Genomic DNA, 23872 nt, shown 5'->3' with positions numbered 1-23872 from the left:
TTGACCAGCTCAAGGGTGGTGGTTGCCAAACTTGTCTCGGGAACAAGAAGAAAGAACACCACATTAACAAAACTGAAGGGAATTGAAAGGCGACGCGCAGCGAAAACGACATAAAATTTTAAAACTTCCATTCCCTTTCCGGATCTACCGATCGCGTTTAAGTCAGGTAGTAAGAAGCATTACCTTAGGCGTTCGATTCCCTGGTGACTTGATGATTCGGCCGTTCAGGATGCTTCTGGTGCCTCCTTTGTCGTTCGAAGTCGACAACTCCGGTCGGCTTCCTCTACCGGTATCCACACGAGTAGCCCTCAACCTCGAACGGCGTGCTAGTGCCTATGTCCGTCTAGGGTTTTAGGAATCCGTCCTCTCTCCTCTCTTTGGCCGTCTCTTAGGTGTTGGTTCTCTCTCTTAGTTAAACCCTAGCTCCTCATACCAATATATAGGATGCTATATAGGTTAATTAATAATATTTAATTTCGAAATTAACTCTAAATTAATTCCGAAATTAATACAATATCAAAATATTGCCTAATCAGATAAGAGAACAATTAAATAAATATGGTTTAAATTAAATCCGTCTCACAGATTTAATTCTCCTATTTATTTAATAAAGAGATGACGGAATTAATTTGTATATATTTAATTTATCCTTATAAATTAAATCTAACAATTAATATCTTTTATATTTATATATATATATACGAATTTATATATATATATATATATACACACGTCCACCCTATATTATTCATTGAATCTGGACATATCTTAGATTCAATGAATCTGGACATCATAACTCGTGTCGGGCTATTTTGTGTGCGACCCTGTAGGCCCATATGAAGTTGGCAGTGGGCCATTAACTATGATGACCCACAAGTCGTAAGCGGTCTCTAGCAAGACATCACGACTACCCAAATCATATGAGGATCATTGAACGATGCAATCTTTCATACAACCATATCACGTCCCTTTTGTCTCACGACATTTTGGTCATGGATGAGGCATGGAGAATGTCATCCTCCTATTCATGACCGTTACTTTCTCGATCCCTGAGTAGTCTGAGTATAGAAATGGAACTACCTTTCCATTATAGTATGGCCATACATTTCTCAGACTCACTCATCGAGGGGCCCAGTAATGTCTCTCTACGAATGTGAGGGACAAATTCCATCTTGACCATTCACATTCCTACGCATAAAAAAACCACTAAGCCTGAACATAGTCTTTATGATCACTCGGTCAAAAGTGACTTTTGACTAGGTCAAAGCTAAGCGTTTCTCATGTATGAATCCATGACGATCTCAGGTCAAAGGGCACAGTGACATGGTTTGCATATGAGAGAAGCTTATGACTTAACCCATGCAGCTCTCTCATAGCGGGTCGGTCCAACACCTTGTACTCTTACATGTGCCTATGACTTTAATTTATATCTCTATATATCTTTAAAGTCATACTGGTCTTATTTCATCTTTGCTCCCACATAGATGACCGACCAGGGACATTTAGGATAAACTATAAGTTATCCAAGGATAGTCATCACAGTAAACATGCAAACAATATGATAACTTAATTAATAAATTCATAAATTAACAATGTTCAAAACAGAATGATTGGCCCCTAGGGCACAATTTCCAACATACTTCTCCAGTTTTGGGAAATAATGGCAGCAAGATCTAATGATCTAACAATGTCAGGCTACTTCTAATCCACATGCCATCATCCCCTCTTGAAACCCTGCCACATCAGGAGAAGAAGCCCATCTGACGAATTTCAGCGCCTCGCCCTCCTCATATGTCCTTCTCAATTCCCAAATCTCCAAACATATATGTTGGCTTTGGCAATTAGCTTGGGCTCGCCAGGCATCACAAAACCCTCCCAGAAAAGAGCTTAATCAGGCCAATTCCATAGCCACCAGCAGCACACTCAAAAAAATGCAATTCGAGAAGAGAGAAGTTTTTTTTTTGAAGCGGGCATGATGACATGACTTGAGAGAAAACTACAAGTTCTATATTTCTTGCTGAGGGCACAGCGCATGTGATGTCCTGCAGTACCAACCAAAGTAGAAGACTAGAAGCCCCTCAATATTCAACTTCACTTTCGATGTTCATTGCTTGATTTTTTGGTTGCCAATGCTCTTTTTTTTGTTTTTTTGGGGTCTATTCCCGATTGTGAATGCTGATTCGTATGAATGAATTAGACGTATTTAAATTAGGTGATGTTTGGATTCAGAAGCGATTTTATAATATACAAAGTAAATATATTAAAAAATTTATTTTGATTTACGAAAAAGTGATTTTATTTTTTGCTAAAATATATGTATCTTCTTATTAGAGGTAATTCTATTCGAGGTATTGTCAAGTATTAAATGTGGGCACCTCTCTCAGTAAGAATTCGAATTTTGATTCGTTACGTTATGAGAGACTAGTCCTTTCCGTTAAACTCAAACGAAAAAGTGATTTTAAAACGTACTTCTCATCACTTCTAAACACCGTATTGATGATTTATTTCATATATCACGTAAAATTTAAAATATTCCGCGTGGTTCATAAATAAATAGCGCATCTTATATTATTTTATTGGGTATCATTTTATTCTACACGACAAGCGGCACTTAATTGCCAATTAACCAAAAACTGATCGTTAATGACCATCAACGTCCCCTTCACGGCCAAAAAAATAAAAAAAAATCAATGCCCCCAACCGATCCTTTATCTCTGCCATGTCCGCATCAATGCGTCGTTGCGCTTTCTCCACTCTCAGGAGTCAGGGCCCGTCGATTGGGGGTCTCTGTTGCTGTTAATAGCCCTAAGTCACCTTGCTCTCGTTGTTTTTTTTTTTTTTTTGCCAATTGCTCTCGTTGTTAGCCCTTTTTCTTTCTCAAGAAAATTCAATTCTTGGTTTTCTCGAGAAAGTTAGGGTCATAACAATCATATAATGAGCTTTCAGGATATCGAAGCTGGCCGGCCATTCGCTCCCCGGCGAAACCTCGGCAATCCCAGCCAAGATCCTACACAGGCCGTGGCTTCCGGTATCTTTCAGATCAACACCGCTGTGTCCACGTTTCAGAGGCTCGTCAATACCCTTGGAACCCCGAAAGACACGCTAGAGCTACGCGATAAATTGTGCGTGTGCAGCTTATGATTCCTCATATTATGATTTTTTTGGGCATTTGCGTTATTCATTGTACCACTTAATTGTTTATTTGCGATAGTTTGGTTGAACGAGTGGCAATTTTAGTTTGCACTGATTGCATTTTGTGTTACTTCCTTCTACTGAGAACAATGGATGAGTTAACTTACACTTCTAAGAGCAGTCTGAGTTATAAATAACTTGTCAGTTAAGGAATTCCTTGAAAATTCATTTTTAAAATTTCGGGAGGAGGTAGTTATGAACGTGAGGATGCTAATAGATTTCTCGCTAACATTGTGTATTTGTCATTTTCATTAGTGGTTGAGACCTGGGGAGGCTGTAATTAATTGGACCCATCGACAATAAAACAATTGAAGGAGAGAGATTCTGTGCACCATAGTATTGCAGTTTATACTTCTTTTTAAGGGGTTTATGCTCTATGCATGTTTATTACTTCACTCCCCCCCCCCCTCCCAAAAAAAAAAAAAAAAACACTCTTCTAACTCTAATGACTTATGGCCCTTTCTTTCATAAACATAAGCTGTTTGCACATTATTAAGTTGAATACAGCTTTTCATAGTCAATTCATAACCTAGGCTTTGGTTTTAGATTTATGAGAGAAGCTTAATATCCATTTTTTCACTTGTTGACTGTTTGTAACCTGCAGGCACAAGACAAGACTACATATTGGGCAATTGGTGAAGGGTACATCTGCCAAACTCAAGCAGGCTAGTGAAATAGATCACCATGTCGAAGTCACTGTAAGTTTGAATCTTTATCCTGTATCCTGTATGCATATCCAAGGGAACTGTTTGATGGTCTGTAAATAGTTATAATGAGGATCATATCCTTGTTATGATGAAATTTTGGAATGTGCCTGGAAACTATTTATAATAACTAATTCTTGCTACTTTGTAGTTGATGGCCTTCTATGTCTTTCTCATTGTTGCAGCCAAGTAAGAAGATAGCAGACGCTAAACTTGCAAAAGATTTTCAGGCAGTTTTAAAAGAATTTCAGAAGGCGCAGCAACTTGCGGCCTCAAGGGAAACAGCCTACACTCCTTTTGTTTCACAAGCAAGTCTTCCTTCCAGGTGACTGATTAACAGTGATTGAAGTTGTAACAGTTAAAATGGAAAGACTATGCCCTCTTCGTTTTCTTGTATTTTTCTTCTTTTGCAATTTGCATGTGCATGCAATTTTATTAAGTGAACTGATCTGTATGCAACAATAATTTTCCTTAAAAAGGCTACTTTTCAGTGTTTACTTTGTCTGCACTTGTTTTTGGGTCAATACTTTCTCATCTAGTGATTGTTAGTGCACTGGTATTTCTCATGAAATATTTTACTTATATGCACATATTGCTCATGATACTGGCCATTGCTTTTTGGTTTGCAGTTATGCAGCCAGTGAGGCGGATGTTAGTACTGATAAGACTTCAGAACAGCGTGCTCTCCTTGTGGAATCCAGAAGGTAATTTCTCACATATTAACGGCTTAGACATTCATTTTGATCTCATCGTTGCATTGCCTATTGCCTATTGTAGAGGCCTCTGCTGTATTGTGTAATGCGACTTGGATCAAATATTAGTGTTACCTATTTTCAATATTATTACACTTTTTTTTTTTTTTAAAGATTTCATTATGAGGATGGAAAAATGATAATCCAAAGTATCTTTATCTGTTTTCCCCCATTCTTGTTGTTTGGAGGGGTTGGCCTCAAGACTGATGCTGGGATTTGCCTTTGCATTCTTCTTGTTGCAGGCAAGAGGTGTTATTATTGGATAATGAGATTGGCTTCAACGAAGCTATAATTGAGGAACGTGACCATGGCATTCAAGAAATCCAACAGCAAATTGGTGAAGTAAATGAGATTTTTAAAGATCTTGCTGTGCTTGTTCATGAGCAAGGAGGCATGATTGGTAACTACAATGGGACCCTCTTTTATAGTTCGTGTTGCCCTCGTATCCGTATCAGCTCAAGTATTTTGTTGTCTGGGCTGGCTGCTGTCATTTGATGTCAAGGATTTCCATTTTGTAGATGACATTGGATCCAATATTGAAGCCTCCCACGCAGCAACTTCAGAAGCAAAGTCTCAACTTGTGAAAGCTGCAAAAACCCAAAGATCAAATTCGTCTCTGGTAAGTTTCATTTATCTATTTAATTTTAAATGTCTCCACCTGCTTCCATGTCATAATTTTACACACGGAACATTCCATTTATATGTGCCTTCTGTGAGGTAATACTTCAACTATATTATCTTTAACAGAATGATCGCATTTCCTTTTTCAAAGCTTTGGGTATTTAGGATCGTTGATCTTTGATATCCTTGTTTATCCTTTTTTCTAGACTTGCTTGCTTTTGGTGATATTCGGGGTCGTGCTTCTCATTGTGATCATAGTTCTTGCTGCCTAGTCAAAGACTGTCGCAATTCAAATTATGAAGCAGACCCGTGTCTTCTGAAAATCAGATGGCCTTCACTGATTTCGCAGAGTAATGTTTTACTAGATTTCATGATTGACTTGAGTTTTAACACATCTGATGTGGTATTAACCCTTAACGTAAATATATACATACATATATATATATATATATATATATCTCGCACATATATGGGATTCTCTATGGGCTATGTGTTTTCTTCTCTATATATAGATGTTTGGGTTATAATGGTGTGTCACCCTCCTCGTGCAGTGGCTCTCTTTTTATTTAGTCATCACAAAATAACATTTCCCTGTAAATGCAACAGGTCTCTTGGCGATACGTTACCCCAACACGCGCACGCGCGCACGCACGCACTCACTTTCTTTAAATGACGTCCGCCTCCTGAAAGCTTCACGTTTGCTTGGGGCTGGTCTAACTTGGTACTTGGAGACGATGAAAATGTGTAATTAACCATTTTTTTGTGATAAAAATATCACAGAAAACTTTTCATAATGGTCAGGACTGGAACTGAGAACTTATGATCTATAAACAGCTCAATGTATCAGCGAGGCTCCTACTTCTTGACTAAACTTTTTATTAGTCCGTCTCATTGCAAGTAGTCCTTGAAAATTAAGATAACGATAATGCCCCTTTCATTTTCTTCAACCAGACCAAAGCCTTTCAAATTTTACAAGGCCCTTTAGGAGATGTCAAATCGTCGCCAATTGCAACATGATTACCCTGCGCAATCTTCTACTGCACCGATAATTCCATATCACGTCATCTTGCTCGCGCAATAAAAGAAAACATGCGAAAGAGAAAAAGCGGTGAAATTGGACCGCTGGGTCTAACACTTTTAAAACAAAATTCAATGCATTTTCCAGTATATATTTTGGGTCATTTCTTATTCCGTTTGATTTAGAATAAGAAGTTAAATATCAGCTCCAAAAAAAAAAAAGAATAATAACTTAAACATAATAACAACCGATAGAAAGAAAAAAAAAGTAACAAGTCACCTGAAGCTAAACGCAAGTAATTAACTAATAATAAAAGTTAACAAAGTGAGAATTTAACCTCAACACACTATGCTTGCTTTCTGCCTTTGTAGGGTTTGACGTTAGAATGACATAATGCAGTACAAACAATTACGAGAGTTGACAATAAGGCTGCCAAAAATGTAAAGGTAGAAACAAGGAGAGCATGGGCCTTCCTTCCACAAGGTATTCTCCAGACAATATCACCACCACTCATTTTAGCATCCTCACTTGTAGCTCTGGAGAAACAGCTCTGATTCTCCACATTTTCCCTTGTGCCGCAATGTACCAACACATCTGGGGTACCGAATTTAACTGTCGAATAGCCACTTTCATTTAAAGGCTGCAAAAAATAATGGGCACAAATGATAACGTATCAATACAAGTGAACTCTGATTTTTTTTTTTCCCGGTTTAAAAGGTACTGCAATTAACCTGAAAATCCAACCAGCAACTAATTGGGTAATTGAGAAAAATAAGTCATCACATGGATTAGGGTAGACTAAGAAGGGTACACGTGCTGGTTTCAAACCATAACGGGATGGGATTTACTCACTTGATATCGCGCGTGCAACGGAAGTTCCAAATTGATGTCAGCTGACTGATAAAAGATGTTTGGATCAACATTTAAGTGGATTTCAACAGCAGAACGATTGGACATAAATGAAGGCAATTCTAAATTGGTATCTCCAAAGACAGCTATATCATGAAACACTGCCATAAAGAGCATCATTAATTACAAGAAATCAAGGAGATGTTTCTGAAATTCATAATATGCATTTTTATATTTGAAAGTACTTATAAAGAGCAATTACCACGACGCTGAACAAGATGTTGCAGTTCGAATGGATCAGCAAAAACCCCAGAGGGAAGTCTTTCAATAATTATGAGCTGACATGAATAGTTTATTCGTTCAGATACTGAATTCGTAGGTTGAGTTTGAAATTTGATTGAAGTCGATAAATGACGATGAGAACCTTCTCCAACAAGGTTTCGCTCTAGATCTGACACTTTTAAAATAGATTTATGGTTATCTGGAAGCACTTCACAGATACCACATGGGATTTCTTGAGACAGGAAAGTGTCAAAATCGAGATCATCCAAGAAATTATATCTCTCATAGTAGGATTGAGTCAGAATTTGATTGAAGTTACAAGCCTTAGCGTCACGATTGATAGGGTCGGAATGTGCAGAGCCCCCTATCTGAAAATGCAAAACATGAGCATCAAAGTTAAATTTGAAAACACACAATTGGTTACACCAAAAGAAAAAGAAGAGAAATGGGTTTAGTAACTGTTTGGGCACAATCAAACTTAGCAAGATATCCATGTAGCCCCAGTAAGACAGGATCAATGCAAAATGTCATACTGGTCGGCATTTAATTAAAACTGAATTCATCATTAATGCCCAATTGCCAGTTAAGTTAAAAACAGTACAACATTAGAAATAGCAAGAACAAGAGGAACTCTAGCAAATTTGGCTTGTCTCACAAACCATGCATTACAGTACATAAACTTCTACTGTTTTCTCTTATGTCTGGGGAAGAGAACATAGTAAACCATCAAACGAATATAGATTACAAATAGCTAACAGCAATCAATGTCAGTATCCAACTGATTTAAAATCGCGGCTTCAACTACCAGCAGCACACTCCCTTCCAGAATAACAATGGCGGAATTGTTCAGCAACGAGAGGAACTAACCTCAATTGAAAGTGCTTGATCAAGCAAACGGCTTACAGGGAACCATATTAAGAAAATCCCTCTCAGCAAAGACATGCAGGAAATATAGCGTGAAGCTTCCATAAAGAACCTGAACAACAAAACATATTTGAAGCATTGATAAATCAAAACCCGAGTAAATAGTTCGAAGCCGTTGCCGCAAATTTTTCATCAACTCATCTGCATTTTACGAGTGAAAAGCGAAAGGCCGGCCGATTCTCTGTTTTTTCCCCTCAAAAAAGAAGTCTACCGAAGATGATTATTATTTACCTTCTAAAAGACCAACCAGAATCCTAAATGCATAATAGATAGTTTTACAACAGAAACCGATAAGAATTCAGATTGCTATCGGATGAGGAAGAGATAGAGCAAGCAATGTAACAGAAAATGTTCGCAAAGTTCCCTATTTTCTCATAAACCGTGGCATATAGACAAGAAATATAGATGATGGAATTCAACATCACTGAGTTAGAAAATGCGGAGGACACTCCTATGTTCTCTTTTAAAGGTTTCCATTGGAATGCCGACGACGTGAGTGTTAAGCCAAACAAAATCGATAATCTGGTAGGATATATGTGCATATACTAAATTCCAAGCTCCATAAACAAAATCCTAAGACACCCAGATACGAAGACCCAAGATACCTGTATCTTTAGCCTGAGAGTGGAATTGAAATTTGGCCGAAGAATAAAAAACTTGAGTTGCAGCTGGATCGTAGCCACCGTACTGACTGGAGCTTCAGATTGCAACTCTTGGGTTGAAATTGGGTGGCAAATATTGGGCGGCAGACGGGCGCGGGATGCGCATTCAAGGCTGTGTCCGGGGGCTTTTAAATGGACGGTCGGGATTTAAAGAAATTGGACGGCTGAGGTGAGTTTTAGCCACTAAAACGGTGCCGTAGAACAACGGTGCTGCGGGCTGCTGGTCTTCCTCCTAGGTGCATGATTACGTTTACCTGGAGTGGAAGTACGCATACAATGAGTAGTTCATCGCCGGCACATTCATCAATATCAACGACGGCGATTGCCGGTGGCGGAGGAGCCGGTGGCAGTAATTCAACTCTTTCTGCTGACGATTTCCATTTCCCGTGTGATCCTTTATCAACGTACGAGCGAAAGGACGAGGCCATGTTAGGTTACTTCTACATTCTCTTCTCTCCACAATTATTTCAAAATTTATGGCTTGTATTGTGCGTTTCTTCATTTTATATCCAGAGTTCTTATAACTTCTCGCTAAATTCGTTACTGTGCGGTTATCTAGAATTGGAATATTACCGATTCGATGAAGTTAAAAACGAGCGTTTAATCTCGCCTCCATTCTTTCTGCCGATTTTGTTCTCGAAGCCTTTTAAGCTGCCTTCATAATTTTCTGCCTGAGCTGAGTGTTATGAGATGACCTATTCCGCTGCTTGTTTGGAGAATAATAAGCTGAGTGATAGTGAGAATATGTAATACTTGTTCAGTGGTTTACCTCCCCCCCCCCCCCCCCCCCCCAAAAAAAAAAAAAAGAATACTGAAAAATAAGCCTCGGTTTCATGGTTCCCCTCACGCCTGAAGATTCTTCTGTTCCTAAAGCTTCTGCAAGAATTAAGAAAACAAGGAAATGTTGTATAAAATTTGTTTATTTTTGCTTCCAATATCCTCCGCTGTTAATCAAATACGTTACATTTCATGCGAGAAATCTCAAGGTATATTTATCGAGAATGAATATCCTTCAAATTATTGCTCTTGTGGTTCTATTTTCCCGGGTTACCTTATGTACTGAATTGTTCTGTCTTTAGAAGGGATGACACGATTTCTCGATGTAAAACAGTGTCAAAATTTCTATCCTATGGACAAAAGGTCCTGTCATTTCAGCTGATCAAAGGAGAATCCTATTTTCTGGGCTTTTCTATGCCAGTGTTCATGAATTATATCTAAATTCTTTTATAGCAGCATTTGTTTAAGTGATGAAATTCAGTCATAACGTTATTTCGTTACCATAACCAGCCAATTTAAGGATTGGATAATCGCGTCTACTTCTATTGTTCATTGTGGATTCTGTGATTCCTTGTTTTCCCACTGCTAAGCTAATGGGGTTTAATCTTACCATGTAACCTCAGTTTGAGTTCTTGTTAAGACTAACATCTGAGGGATCTGTTTTTATCTTGCAGGATCCTTTTACTCTTTCAAAAAATTGTAATATTGTAATAACATCCTTTAATAAATAAACATTTGGGCCAAGAAAATTAATGGACATCTTGTTTTTTTAGCAGATTTTCCTTTTATATACCAAAGCCTGAAAAGCTATCTATAATAATTATTTTAACCCATATTCCTTGCCATCTCTAATGGTTTTTGCATGGAGTGCTGCATTTGTCTTCTTCAGTTTTGGAGCTGAAGTATAACAACATTCTGTCTGTGTTTCCTAAATTAACCCGTGAAGCGTGCATTTAAAGAATCTGCTTTGTGATCTTGCAGTTCTAAAAAAAGATCTCATGGCTGCGCTTGACAAGGAGGTGAAATCCTTGGATGAGGATAACTGGAAGTTTGAAGGTCCTCGTTCTCGGATCCACCTTGTTTCAAGGGGAGGAGGTTAGTTTATCATCGCTGAACAATACTTTGCTGGATTTCTCTATTAAAATGTGTGACTCTAATTCTAACAGTTTATGTTAAATATTGATTGTGCCAACCCATTTTGATTATGTCATGCCATTAAAACTAGCTTAAATGCAATGATTTTTCCTGATAGGGTTGAAAGTGTGGTAAACATCAATAATGGTGGATTTTACGTAACATGTTGGGTTTGGTCTTAAATGCATTGTTGAAGTTAGATAGTCCAAAGTTCTGTCTATCAAAAACATACATGTTTGATTTACACTTATCTGACAAATCATAAAATTTATTCCTTACTGATACAGAGAAAAGGGAACCTTTGCTCAAAGCTATCATATCCATGCACTTGATACTAAGACTTCCTTAAAGAACTAGCTGATACTAATTCTAACTAATCCCATGTAACATTTGCCCTTTTTTCCCTATTTGCTTAATTCTTTGGCATAGGTATAATGATCTAAGTTTAACTGATATAGCACTTTTTCAGCTTGATTTGTTATTGTACAGCATTTTTTGCCCCCTTTGCATGGCTCTGGATGGTACACAAGCATACCTGTTCCTTTCATGGGCTTGGACATCCATAGATTAATGCATTTCCTCTTAATATTCCGTTACAGGGGGTTTTCTTCGCAAGCCCTCAGGCATCTTAGAATTGGAATTGACTCAACCAGAACAATAAGAATTCTCTGACCTCAAGGATCCAGATTATTATGATGTGCGGTGGTTTTTATTTGTCAAAGAGTCCAACTATTTTATGTGAGACTCAGTTACATCCAGCTGCATAATTCCCTTGCGTTCATGAGAATTGGACGCCATATATGTAGTTATTTATGGTTAAAATATGGTAAAGCATATATTTTTGGGTTTTACGGTGTTACCTAGATGTTACTCGAAGCTGACCCTGTACTATGTTTGTGGTGACATGTTTGTTTAACGCCAATGGATGGGTGTTTATGTTTGCTAATGAGATGATCTTGGTCCTATCATATTAAAATCCTTCCACTCTTGGATGGAGTTTTAAATGCGCCTTTAAGCAAAACCAGGTTAGTTTAGGGCGTGTTAAATATGCATAAATTGCGGGGGTAAAACACATGTTATGAGGCAGTGAGAGCAAGTATTTTGGTTGAGTTCTAATTGTACATTAACATTGTTAAATAAAAATTCCATTATATCACAGCGAACTTTTTGGATGTGTAACAAAACAAAGAAGCGAACAGTTGAGATTAACTGTAAACGGTAAATAGATGACTAAGGTGGATTCACCCAATCCAAATCCGCATCATGATTATTTATCAGTACAAAATCAATTCTTCAAACTGACGAGTGACAAGATATGGAAGAACATCTACGGTGAATGAAGAAGGGATCCCAAAATATATTTCAGCTTCATCCTCAACAATTTCTGGTTAACCCCAATACGATCTGGGAAACTTATTAGAGGGAGGGAGATTATCGAAATGCTCAAATTTTGTGGCATATAGCGGAACTTTTGTGGCATATCGCTCTAATTTTCACAATTATGAGTACTCTCGGTTCTTATCATAGAACGTTAAATTTACTCGAAGGATTCCGTTTATTTCATGTACGAGGTGGGAAATAAACGATTATGAACTTCCTAATTTCTAATTTCAAACAAAAAGATTTTGTCTTTCTTCCTAAACCCAACCCAAAATATGATTCAAGATTATTTGAAAATGGAAAAGAAGAGTCCAGCGGTATACTTCAAGAATGCAGAAGATAATTGAGCAATCCTTTGCTAGAAGGGCAAGACTTGGTACTCACAAATGGGTGATCAAGAAGCTCACCGACTGTTGCTCTTTTCCTCCAATCCTTCTCTAAACATCTCTGCACAAAGCTTTTGCACTCTGGTGATGCCTTCTCTGGCATTTCAAGCTTCTCACCAGAACAAATCACACACATCAATGTGACCCAGTCTGGTTTCTGCCCTGCATCAGTAAAAGGGAAATGACCCAGAAGACATTCTAACATCAAAACTCCTACTGACCACACATCCCCAGCAAACCCATCCATATTTTCACCACCCCATCTCTCCGGATCAACTCTTTCTGGGCTCATATAAGCACACGTGCCTGCATTACAATCTGATGCCTCAAACCTTCCTTCTACCACATGACTGACTCCAAAATCTGCGATCTTCACCTCCCCTTTGTCATTCACAAGCAAGTTTGAAGGTTTGATATCTCTGTGCACTATGTTCATGCCATGCAAATACTTGAGTCCTTCCAAAACTCTCTTTGTCAACACAGATATCACTTCCTCTGGTAGTGCTTTGTGTTCTCTCAACACGTCATGTAATGAACCCCTTTCCATGTATTCCATAACAAAGCTAATGCCGCCGCCACCACCATTTACATGAGATTCACTGCAATTATTGTCAAAAACTGCATGGCACCTCACAATATATGGGGAATCCACTCTTCTGAGAATCTCCGCCTCACGTTTAGCCTGCCGAGATATTTCAAGAGCATTCTGGTTGAACCTGAGGACTTTCAAAGCATAGAAGGTTTGGTTCTTCTTGTGATGGACTTTATACACTGTACCGCCATTGCCATGGCCGAGAACTGTGAGTTTCTCGAGGCTCAAAAGGTTGTTGGTGGCCAGAGAGTTGCTACAGGAGGCTGGGACTTGGGTTTGATTGCAGAAATGTGGTTCGGGAACTGGAGGTGATGGTAAGGAAAGCCTCAGAGCTTCCTGATGCCTCCTTTCTCTTACCAATGTCATTTACACCTGCACTTGAAAAATAAAACCAGTGATGCCCTTCTGTGATGTTACTTTCTTACTTGTGAGGATATAAAAATAGGAAACAGATCAAAGTGAGATTCAAGGGACACACATTCTTGAGTGATTAGTGTTTGTGATAATTCCGAAATAGATGGGCAGGTGAGGTTTTGGTGGTGATTTCAGAGCCTAGTGGCTGTGATTGTAGTTTGTTCTATGGCTTAGGTATGTGCTTTTTCTGCCATTTGTTACTCACCATTTCTTTTTAGTTTTTTTTTTCTTTTTCTCAATTGTCTTACCATTAATAGCTCTAGCCCAAATTACGTGGCTTCAGTGTGAACTTGTGTGTAAAGAAGCAAGATGATCTGTGCATATAGAATACTGGCAATTGTAGATTTGCGACAACATCGGGCATCAAGGGTGAAATGGCATCAAATGGTTTATTTTAACAAAAATTATTGTAAATATTCTTGACAATTATAGTTATCTATAAATGCTAAGATTTATTATAAAATTTTAAGAAAATTATAATTTTTTAAGATTTTTTTTTCTGTGTGAGGATCCTTAGGGATAATTTATCATATCAAGATTGATAGCGACTTGATGGGGATTTGTACAGAAAATTGTTAAGCATACAATAGCAACATCCACAATTAGAGAAAATCCCTTCATCAAATTATTCGGATCGCAATCCGAAATGAAAGGAAAAACCACGTATAAAAGGTAGCAGTGCTTATCAAACTAAAACTAAGCAAACTGCAACGTCTATATATATATATATATATATATATATATATATATATATATATATATATAAGTAGGGCTCAAAGTTTAACTCCAAACGCGACACAAGTCTCTCTGTAATGACACATGGCTTTTCCCTTAAAAATTTGATAATAAGAGCCATGTGAAATCAATAGAATTTTTAATATGATTTATGTGAATTTTTTTTATTTATAAATATTTGATATGAGTGGGTTTTCTATGTAAAAATCAGTTGGCAAATGATATGTGATATCAACCACAATTATAGTGATTAAGTCAGATATTTAAAAATTGAATTATCAATCAATATCATTTTGAAAATTGATTTAATGGGGGCAATCTAAATTCCTTTTTAAAAAAAAAAAATCTAAAATCATATTAATGGCATTTGAAATGTTGCTTCATGTAGTTATATATTGCCCATGCCTCCACAAAATGGTAATGAAGTAAATATAAGAAAAAAAACATTCTGGCCAACAAAAAATAAAATAATGCCTCAAATGCACTTTCTCGTGACTCCTTTGATCCACATTATAAATCACCTTTGAGAGTCTAACAAACAAAGAAAAAGATATGTTAAGAGGGATGATTCAAAAGTTTGATCTTCGGTTTTAATTATAAAATCTTATTTGGAGCCTACAAATAATATTTTATCATTAAGACAGGAAGTAGTAGAAACATTTATGGTCCGTAGAGCTGCTAATAATCACGAGTTGGAGGCACGGCCAGCTTGTCTACAAACACGGCCCTTTGTTTGCAAAAGGTCTTTTTCTTTTTCAAAGGAAATAGTCGATTGCTTTTCAAATACCACAATACTGAGAACCTCGACCCACCATCAAACATATCTAGTTCTTGAAATCCTGAAGACTTTCCTGAGCATGAATAAAGAGGCGTGACAAAACAAGGCGGCCCAAGAGTAACGGCTAGGGGATGGCAGAGAGACAGAATTCCGGAGAGAAATTTCAGGGGCAGTTCCATTTATGGGGGAAAAACTGGCTGTCTGTACCAGGACGACAAATGAGTTGGTACAAAAAAATCAAAGGCCGAACTTACAGCAGCTGATGTGACCATGACATCATAATTTTAGATTCAACATGAAATCAAAAGATATACGTAAATGTAAACAAGAAAATTAGACTAGGGTCTCATATGCACAAACTTGACCCAAAAAGACCAAACACAAATCATCAGCTACTTTTCCAATGAGCAACTGCCGATGCGGTTATATTTTAGACATCTTTTCCCTTGCTTTTGAATTTTATATATTAGACATCAGTTCCGTGCTGTTTGAGCCCGGGGATACCTTGAAAAAATGACATAATTCTACATTTTGTAGAGTGCCAATCAAACTTTTTTTGCGTCAGAAGAAAGAAGCCCCATCTGCTCTGTAAGTTGATCCATATTTTCCGCTTTGTCCCATCCATTTTCGACTGCCTGCGCCTCATTTCCCTTTAACACATCAGCAGCATCAATCTCAATCTCCCCCGGCAATGGACTTTGCACGAAGTCATCCCAAAAAGAAGAGTTGCGTAACAAGTCATCAATGTCAGTATCAGGCGAAATACTACCAATATCAATGGGCATCGACCCATTTACCCCCAGTAAGTTAGGATCCATGAATCCCTCATCTCCTGTTTCAGGTCCCATATAATTCTCTTCAGGAATATCAAGAATACTTCCTGTCGCCATCTCTGGTATTGAAGAAAGCTCAGGCATGACATCTACCTCAGAAACAGGGACAGAAAGTTTCTCAGATGCACCAATGAGCACATTTACATCGGGGTATTGAGCAGTCGTAACTTTTTCAGAAGCCCCATACTGTGGAGAAGACTGTTTTTCAGACTTGCCAGCTGAGGGAGCATTCACTGAAGTTGGGGGGACCTCTTGAAGGGTTACTCCACAACTCCGATTTGAAGTGCTCCCACTGTCCATTGCCCCTGATGATGTTGAGCCATCGCCGATCAAGTAATTGTCTGAGTTATTATTGAAAGATTCTAGCCAAGGGGTATCCAATTTCATGATCTGCCTCAACATTGCTTTAGCAGCTTCATTCATCAAAGGTTGGTACTTAACAATTTGTCCATCAGAAGCAGTAGCACACTCTGTTTCAGGAATACCCTCCTGCTTAAGGCGTCGTTTTTTGTTGGCTTCAGTTATGCGTCTATTGCTCTCATTTTGCTGTTGTACAAACTGTGTCAAGAAGCCAGGGCTCTGGACAGCCTTTGCAAGGAATGACATCATTTGCTGCTGACGTTGTTCCATGCCCTGAAGGCGCTGAACCATCTGTTGCATCTGGTTATCAGTGGCCTGTTGCTGTTGTCTCAACCTCACAAGCTCCTGCATGAGCACATTCTTATCTCTTTTGAGCCTTTCAACCTCTTCCTCTAGACCAAACTTCCCAACCTCTACACATGGCCCTACAGATGAACTCTGCCCATGAGATTGTTGTGCCTGTTGCGGACTATGACCATGGGCAGGTTTCCGCCGGGTTATACTCTTAAGCAAGTGCTTCTGACCCCTCAAAAAGCCCTCATTAGCAAATTCCCACCGATCTGGATCGACCTTCCTGAAACCCTGTTTAATTATGTTGACAATAGGAAAAGAGATAGGAAGGAGGTAAATCATACGTTCAGTTAAAAAGCAAAACTTTTCAGTCAGCATGTACAAACATGATAGTAGACGCATACTTAAATTACAAGTTGACAGATAGAATGTGATGGATCCATAACTTTCAGACCTATGATGCTAAAGGGCCATAGCAAGAGAATGAAGACAAAAGATAGTACAACGGCAGAGGCTGCATTATCCACCACTGTAGTGGCTAGAGGATTCTAGAGGGAAATGGGCACAATAACAAATTATCACAAGGGACATAATCGGCAAAGAGAGGAAGAATTAGAGTCAGATGTAGGAGAGACTCTAGCCTCTTAAATTAGACGATGCGTTTTTCTGGTGTGCGAGTGTCAGTGTGTGTGCGTGTCTTTTTGCATTCATTGCTACTATTCTGCTTAGACCTAAATCCTTGTTCTTGGAGTTCTATCGAGTAAAGTTCCATTACTGGGGGTTTGTTTAGTAAATCATAATACTTGTACAGCCATTTTGCAAACTTAAACGCCTGGTTCCCAAGCTTAAAACGCTGAATCCCCAGGTTAATACCTGGTTCCCAACAGAATGAGGAAAAAAAGAAAATAAAAAAAGAGCACACATGGATATGGTGCAATGATGTATCTAAAGGATACATGAGAGTCTAGCCATCAAAATAAATGTGTTCGTCTAACTCAAATCTGGCAATTTGGACCTGCTCCACAAGAGGGAGAATTTAATGTTTCAGAATAAAACAGAAGCCAAAAGGCCCATCATGCTATTCAATGTTTCAGAAAACGTCCATCAGTTTAATCATTAGTAATAATATGAAGCCTAAATCACAAACCAGCATGGGCAAACACTCATGCAGGTTCAAGCAGAATTTGAGATGCTTCTGCTTTACCAGTCCAAATGACTCCCATCCTTCAGTTTTGTAGGTAATGGCATGCGCACATTATATTTTGGATCTAATTTTCAAAATGAAAATCTTGAAAAGTCTATGTTTCTGATTATCATCAACAAGTCTCATGGCCAAGCAGATTGCAGATCAACAACATCAACCCCACATAAAGGATCCAGACCAGTATTACAATTTACAACCTAACTGAAAAGTGAAAACTGCTCTTCGTGCAAACAGATATATAAATAAAAGAGTCATAACCATTTGGGAGAGACTCAGAGACAGAACTTACTGTTCATTCTAAACTTATTTAAGGTGAAACTCATTTCTTCACTACCAAGTGATGAAACTCAGTTGTCATAAGCTAAGCCTCTTCAAGCCTTCTACTCATATCTAATCCACAACAGATTAAATTAAATACAGCTTATGCGGAGGGAACATAAAGATTATGCATGTCTACAAATCACAAAAATATCCCCAGAAGAAGAAAGTAAACTAATAAACAGGGCTGAATTGCTGATAAAGCAAGCTTGCAAATAGCTAGGCTTGATTCATAAAATACAGCAGTAAATGCAACCCTTAAATCCTGCGTTTAAATAATATAGTTATGGTTAATTCAGCATGAAGACACGATTGCCAAAATACATCATCCCATTAATTCCTCTAGTTCCAAGTATTAGGTTAACCTTGGGAATAGGATGTCTTCATGCTAAAGAATGCAGTTCTGTTCCACTAAGGCAGGTGATCTATTCCACAACACTGCTAAAATGGAAACAATCTTCCTCCATGCAGCGATTGACAGAGCTGCTATGCCATTTTCTACAAACCCTAAGCTTTGTGTCTCCATTAGCTGGAAAAGCAAGTTAAATTAATCTTCTTATTCAAAGCATCAAACTTACATGATTAAGTAATACTCATCTAATCTAATCCTAGTAACAGGAAAACTACAATCAAAAGTTATTGTGTCACATGATTAATTTAAGCTTTGAATTCTGCAGCAACACAAAACCAATATCATTGTCCAAAAAGTTGACAAGCCGGGCAACAAAGCAGTTTACCAGAGAATCCTTGCTCGAGACTCTAAAACCTTCTTAAAACAATTTGAATTTGAAATATGTCTCCTTTGTAGTCGCGCATATAACATGTCCAATGGCCATTTATATAAATATAACACAGGAATGAATGCAATTAAATAATTGATAAACAGCTTTCTTGGTCAAATTTCCTCTTCCAACCTCTTGACTTGATGAGAAAAGGCAAGAGGAATAGATATCAAATTGAAATCTCACATGCTATTTGATGCATAGACATAAAAATAAGACATCCTGTCCCAGCTCTGACTTAGTTCAAGTGTAAAGCAACTACGAGCTTGATGCTACTATATACTTTATCTGGAAACGATCCAAGATGATAACAGGGAAACAGTGATTCAGGCAATACCCAAAAACGAACAGAGAAAATAGAGCCACTCCTCCTCACTCCTTGATATTACAGCCAAACTCACCTCAACTAACGTATGAAATTACAAGTCACATGCACCAGATCAACCTGTAACATTCAAAGTCAAACTAAATAAACAACCTTTCCACCATTCCCATCAGCAATTCTAACTTCGAATGGTTACCAGCTCCAAAAAAAACACAGATATAGAAATTCAGTGGTTGTCTAATCACCTACACAACATTCCAAGCATGATTGGTTGGTTACAACAACCTTTAATCCTTATTCTTTCTCTCTAGCCTCCTCATCAGCAGTTAAACTCAACTTGGTCCTCTTGTTACTCTTGTGCTATCCTTTCTTTCATAAGCCTTGAACGCTCTTGGTCCAATTGCTATGGGTCCATCAAACTTCTATAACTTCATTATTTTGCGACCTACTAGTCCAGTGATTGAATTCAAGGATAGCTCCACATAGGCCAATATTTTCCGAGATTTCTCTACAATCTGTTCTTCTATTTCCCTAGTCCCCATGTCCTATGTTCCTTCCTCTTCATTTGAGATTAGTATCTTAATTTGCTTGTTTATACACTACTGATCGGCCCAGATTTTTCTTGGATTTAAAACAAAGTCTAAGCCCTCGCCTTCTGTCAGTCTCAACCTAGGACAATCTCTTCTTGTTGCTACTACTGCCATTGCCACTGGCAATAGAGATAATAGGGATGGTGACCTAGTTACTAAAGGTCTTACTCTCCTCATCCCCTGTCATTTCCAGATTCTTCCAAACCAGACTGTAATTTCCACTTTTGGGCTAATGATCTTAAGACTCAAAAACCATTCATTAGTGTTTCCTAGTTGTTCACAACGTAATCCTACAAAGAACACTTTCTTCTTATCCGTTCAGCCATAAAATTTGCCATATTTGGGCCTGGCCTTATAAGCCCACAATTATCGTAGAGAACAGAATATCTTTACGCCACAAAGAGAATGATTCCTATGCCACTATGGGAGTTTATCTGTTCCACAAGATTGTTGGATGTGAACCGTAAACAATCATCTACCTCCATGTAATGATTGGCAGCAGCTACATAGTTTTTTACGAATCCTAGGCCTTGAGCCTCCACCAGCTAGAAAAGCAAGTTGACATAAATAAATCTCCATATTAAAAAGCTTATATAACCCTCATTTCATCCTAGCAACAGCAGAACTAAAATCAATAGCTCACGGGTCGTGTTGATGTCTAACTTCACCATTCAATTACATAACTCTTTGCAAAGAAATAGGTCATGGTAGAGGGCCAATATCATGGTACAAAAACATATCGGTAAATTCACGCTGGACATAATAGCAACTCTTTAGCGAATCTCTAGAGATCCCAAAACCCTCTTCAAGCATTTTGAATTTGGAAATGTCTCACCACTTCATTTATATAGTATGTGCAGCATCCTTTTAAATATGATACAGGAATAAACTTGCAATTAAGTAACTGATAAACCTGAGAATTGCTTTCTTTGTGAAATTTCCCTCTTCTGATCGATCTAGATGCTGAGAAAATGCAGGGGGAATAATATCAAATTGAAATTTCACAGGCTATTGCGTAGATATAAACAAAGTAATACATCCAGTCCCAGCTTTCAGACGTAGCTGAAGTCCAAAGCAACTACATGATCTATTGGATGAGGGCCTCAGGAAACTAGCTACATTATCTGGATACGAATCAGGGAGATAAAAGAGACAATGGGATTCGGGTCACGCGCAAAAACAAAGGAGGAGAAGAAAAGGGTCAGTCCTTCTCGCTCATCAACAAAGAGCCACACTAATCTCAGATAACGCAACTATAAATCATAATTCACCGCATCAATCCAAAACATTCAAATTAAATAAACATTCGATGTTAAATTTCAACCCCATCATTCTCATGACCAATTATAAAATCCGTAAGGTTATTAGCGCCAAAAATAACACTGCTATAGGGGGGAAAACTGACGTTGTCCGATCACTAATAGATACCAGCAACAACATGAAAATCAAAATGAGAGCTAAAGAGAAAGGAAGGCATACATATGTATTCAACTGCCTAACAAAGCTGGAGAAGTTATTGTGCTTGAAGTACTTAGGCAAAAGGTCCCGGGCAAACTCAGGAGGGTTCCAAACAATAAAGCTATTGTTGGTTGAGCTCCAAGAAACGATCGCATCACTGGACGGGTCATCCACCATGTCATATGTCTTACTAAGAAACGGCGGAGGCGCGTTGGTATTGGGAATGGGAGCAGGAGCCGGCGTCTGCGTGCCGCCGCCGGAGCCGCTGTTATTTGCTCCGTCCATGTCAAGAGTCGATTTACCAACACACAAGAATTTAAAATATAAAAAAAGAAATCTTTTTAAAAAATATGATTATCTAGAATCTATCGTTTTAAAGGGGATGCAATGCCGGCCATTTGTATGAAACTTAAACCCTAGTTGGAGGCAGGCATAGTCCAGAGAAGTGTTGGACTTGGAAAGGAAAGGAAAGAAAAGGTGAAGTGACAGAGAGAGATAGATCGACGAAGTTCAAGACTTTATAAAGAAAATGGGGTTCAAAAGGACAGGATAAAGAAGATTGTGTGTTTTAAGAGACGACGAACGGAGGATGCGACCTGGGTTTTACCCATTGAGGGACTGAGAAGAAGACGATGGATTTTTTTTTTTTTTTTTTTTGCTTTTTTTTGCCTTCCCTCTTTTTGGGGCCAAAGGGGATGGATTACTTTTTGAGAATTATGAATTTAGATTGGAAATATTGCGTTGACTTGTTAGACATTGGTTATACTCCAGATTTTAAGATCATCAATATCCATTTTAAGAGATATTTTTCTTTTGACAACGATTTTATTTTTTATTTTTTTTGCCATTCTTTTGCCAACGATTTTAACACATATAGTTATTTTAGTAATCAATCTGATAACAGTTCGTAAAGTTCTTCTATCACACATGCACAGCAGCATAGGCCTCTTATTTTTTTATATAAATGTATAGTTTAATAATATATTTTAAAAACAAGACATGAAAAACTTAATATAATAAATATAAGAAACTTAATTTAAATATTGTTATAGAAAATTAGTGAACTTGATTATTTATAACAAATAGATATTGATCTTTTACTCAAAAGATAAGTATATATTGATCTCTTAGAACATTAATAAAAATTTATTTTCACATGCGCAATCAATAAAAATGATATAATAAAAGTTTTATAAATTTGAAAAATAAAGATATTGAAGTCTCATGTTTAAAAAAGCTTCTATATTTAGGTTTGGAAAAAGTAACATGAGACATTTATTCAATAATCTATTGATCTTCTAATCAAAATATGAGACATTATTCAATAGTTGTTAGTTGTTGACAGAGGAACACATTTATGTTGCTTTATGCAATATACAAAGAGGATAAGAAATTAACAATGCTAAGAAAGTTCTGGTTAAAAACAAACATAATGCTAAGAAAGAATTAACCAAGTTATAATAAAAAAACTCGTCTATTGTCATATAATTGGTGAATTGGATGGCAAATACTTAGATTAGAGTAGCTGCATAAATTCATTTATATAAGAGCTAACTAGGGGTGTTCATAAAGCCCAGTAGCCCGCTATGCCCGCCCAAACCTGCAAAAAAATGCCCAGCCCGTCCTAAAAAAAATGGCCCGAAAGAACTATTGGGCATGTTCGGGCTGGGCAAACTGTTGGGCGGGGCTGGGCATCGGGCACGGTATGCTGCCCTGTCCATTTGGCCCTGCCAGCAAAAATATATATTATTTTATTTATATATATTTTATTTGCATGATATTTATTTTCTAAATCAAACGCATTGTTGTATCAATATTCAGTATTCATTATACTTATTTAATTTTGAATGATTTTGAGAGTTAGAAAGTAGAAAAATAATTAAGTTTAATAAAATATACTAACAACATTTTTTGTCATAGTCCACTCCTCTTAGCTACTACAAAAAGTAGTTTCATAGTATATTAATTAGTAATAACAAAATTAAGGCTAAGTTTCCATTTTAATAAAGTTACATTAGATTATTTAGAAGGATATAAATAATTAGTTAATTAATATAGTATATTGACTTGTTGGGCATAGAAGCCCGCCCTGCCCAGCCCGCATTTGCCCAGCCCAAATTTATTAGGGCTTTTCATGGGCAGGGCTGGGCAACGGGCTGCATTTTCCAGCCCGTTCATTCTTCGGGCTGGGCATCGGGCAAGGGTCCCGCCCTGCCCAGCCCTGCCCTGCCCTGCCCATGTGCAGCCCTAGAGCTAACCATGTCACTGCGTAAGAAGAGAACAATCTGCCCATGTTTGATTCACGGTTGAAAAATGTTTATACATATAGCATATATTTGTTAGGATTAATATAATTTTTTTATCTTTTAAATTTATTCTTATTTTGATTTGAAGTCCAGCAAGATAAAATGATTTAAGTTTTTATTAAATTATAAGAACTAATATTTAAAAAAATTAAAAAATTAAAATTTATGATTTAAAATTTAAGGGATTAAAATCAAAATAAATTTT

General features: G+C 37.6%; 5 protein-coding genes across 7 annotated transcripts; 2 read left to right on the top strand and 3 right to left on the bottom strand.

Annotated features, from left to right (window-relative positions):
• The first annotated feature begins 2854 nt into the window (after positions 1–2854).
• LOC114714112 (syntaxin-22-like) lies at positions 2855–6160 on the top strand. Of its 2 annotated transcripts, XR_003737409.1 has the most exons (8): positions 2855–3122; positions 3797–3890; positions 4082–4221; positions 4526–4600; positions 4891–5048; positions 5167–5267; positions 5476–5619; positions 5876–6160. XR_003737409.1 is itself a non-coding variant. In XM_028898807.1 (7 exons), exons 1-7 carry the CDS (start codon positions 2935–2937, stop codon positions 5539–5541), a joined length of 822 nt encoding a protein of 273 aa, XP_028754640.1. In that variant the 5' UTR covers positions 2855–2934; the 3' UTR covers positions 5542–5806. The 2 variants fall into 2 exon arrangements, 1 of the variants encoding a protein (XP_028754640.1); XM_028898807.1 differs by lacking the exon at positions 5876–6160 and having other exon boundaries at positions 5476–5806.
• A 437-nt stretch (positions 6161–6597) lies between these two features.
• LOC114714110 (phosphatidylinositol-glycan biosynthesis class X protein-like) lies at positions 6598–9127 on the bottom strand. 2 transcript variants are annotated; one of them, XM_028898804.1, is made up of 5 exons: positions 8948–9127; positions 8286–8394; positions 7399–7786; positions 7140–7297; positions 6598–6927 (listed from the first exon to the last, which is right to left on the bottom strand). In XM_028898804.1, exons 2-5 carry the CDS (start codon positions 8385–8387, stop codon positions 6634–6636), a joined length of 942 nt encoding a protein of 313 aa, XP_028754637.1. In that variant the 5' UTR covers positions 8388–8394; positions 8948–9127; the 3' UTR covers positions 6598–6633. The 2 variants fall into 2 exon arrangements, with proteins under 2 accessions (XP_028754637.1, XP_028754638.1); XM_028898805.1 differs by lacking the exon at positions 8948–9127 and having other exon boundaries at positions 8286–8701.
• Positions 9128–9177: 50 nt separating this feature from the next.
• Positions 9178–11883, top strand: LOC114714111 (protein SAMBA-like). The gene is made up of 3 exons (XM_028898806.1): positions 9178–9437; positions 10763–10876; positions 11515–11883. The coding sequence occupies exons 1-3, from the start codon at positions 9245–9247 to the stop codon at positions 11574–11576; spliced, it is 369 nt and encodes a 122-aa protein (XP_028754639.1). The 5' UTR covers positions 9178–9244; the 3' UTR covers positions 11577–11883.
• Positions 11884–12503: 620 nt separating this feature from the next.
• On the bottom strand, positions 12504–13639 carry LOC114714113 (mitogen-activated protein kinase kinase 10-like). Its single transcript, XM_028898808.1, has one exon. It carries the CDS (start codon positions 13637–13639, stop codon positions 12620–12622), a length of 1020 nt encoding a protein of 339 aa, XP_028754641.1. The 3' UTR covers positions 12504–12619.
• A 2106-nt stretch (positions 13640–15745) lies between these two features.
• Positions 15746–21815, bottom strand: LOC114714115 (heat shock factor protein HSF8-like). The gene is made up of 2 exons (XM_028898809.1): positions 21383–21815; positions 15746–16975 (listed from the first exon to the last, which is right to left on the bottom strand). Exons 1-2 carry the CDS (start codon positions 21644–21646, stop codon positions 15746–15748), a joined length of 1494 nt encoding a protein of 497 aa, XP_028754642.1. The 5' UTR covers positions 21647–21815.
• Positions 21816–23872: the final 2057 nt, after the last annotated feature.

This window comes from Neltuma alba, unplaced genomic scaffold (genome assembly GCF_004799145.2).
Source record: "Neltuma alba isolate B1F8T4 unplaced genomic scaffold, ASM479914v2 tig00011486_pilon, whole genome shotgun sequence".
In the NCBI taxonomy this organism is placed as follows: Eukaryota; Viridiplantae; Streptophyta; class Magnoliopsida; order Fabales; family Fabaceae; genus Neltuma; species Neltuma alba.
Note: the sequence above shows the minus strand (reverse complement) of the source record. Positions and strands in the feature narration are given on the sequence as shown.